Source organism: Lipotes vexillifer, unplaced genomic scaffold, assembly GCF_000442215.2.
Source record: "Lipotes vexillifer unplaced genomic scaffold, Lipotes_vexillifer_v1.1 scaffold899, whole genome shotgun sequence".
Taxonomy (NCBI): Eukaryota; Metazoa; Chordata; class Mammalia; order Artiodactyla; family Lipotidae; genus Lipotes; species Lipotes vexillifer.
In genome coordinates, this window is record NW_006784311.1 from 348,381 (window position 1) to 348,888 (window position 508).

General features: G+C 81.1%; 1 protein-coding gene across 2 annotated transcripts in view; it reads left to right on the forward strand.

The window, feature by feature from the left end:
* Positions 1 to 107: 107 nt before the first annotated feature.
* Positions 108 to 508, forward strand: part of SLC6A8 (solute carrier family 6 member 8) — an 8,521-nt gene continuing 8,120 nt past the window's right edge. For both annotated transcript variants that reach the window (XM_007456641.1, XM_007456642.1), the window contains exon 1: positions 108 to 369. In XM_007456641.1, coding sequence (XP_007456703.1) covers positions 108 to 369 — 262 coding nt within the window. The remainder of the gene's footprint in view (positions 370 to 508) is intronic.

Sequence of the window (508 nt, forward strand, 5' to 3'; positions counted from 1 at the left end):
GGCCCGGCCGCCCCCGCCCCCCGGCGGCCCCGCGCCTTCGGGCCCCCCCCAGTGCCGCCAGCGCCCCCGCCGCCCGCCCGCTCCCGCGGGGCGCCGCGCCCCCGGCCATGGCGAAGAAGAGCGCCAAGAACGGCATCTACAGCGTGTCCGGCGACGAGAAGAAGGGCCCCCTGATCGCGCCCGGGCCCGACGGGGCCCCGGCCAAGGCCGACGGCCCCGCGGGCCTGGGGGCGCCCGGCGGCCACCTGGCCGTGCCGCCGCGCGAGACCTGGACGCGCCAGATGGACTTCATCATGTCCTGCGTGGGCTTCGCCGTGGGCCTGGGCAACGTGTGGCGCTTCCCCTACCTGTGCTACAAGAACGGCGGAGGTGAGCGCGGGCCCCTCCCCTGCCTGCCGCCGGCCCCGCCGGGGCGCCCGTGCGAAGTCCAGGGGGTGGGGAGGCCCCCCCGGGACGGCCGGGGGCGGCCCCTCGCCCGCCGTCGCCGCGCGGTGGCCCAGCCGGGCGG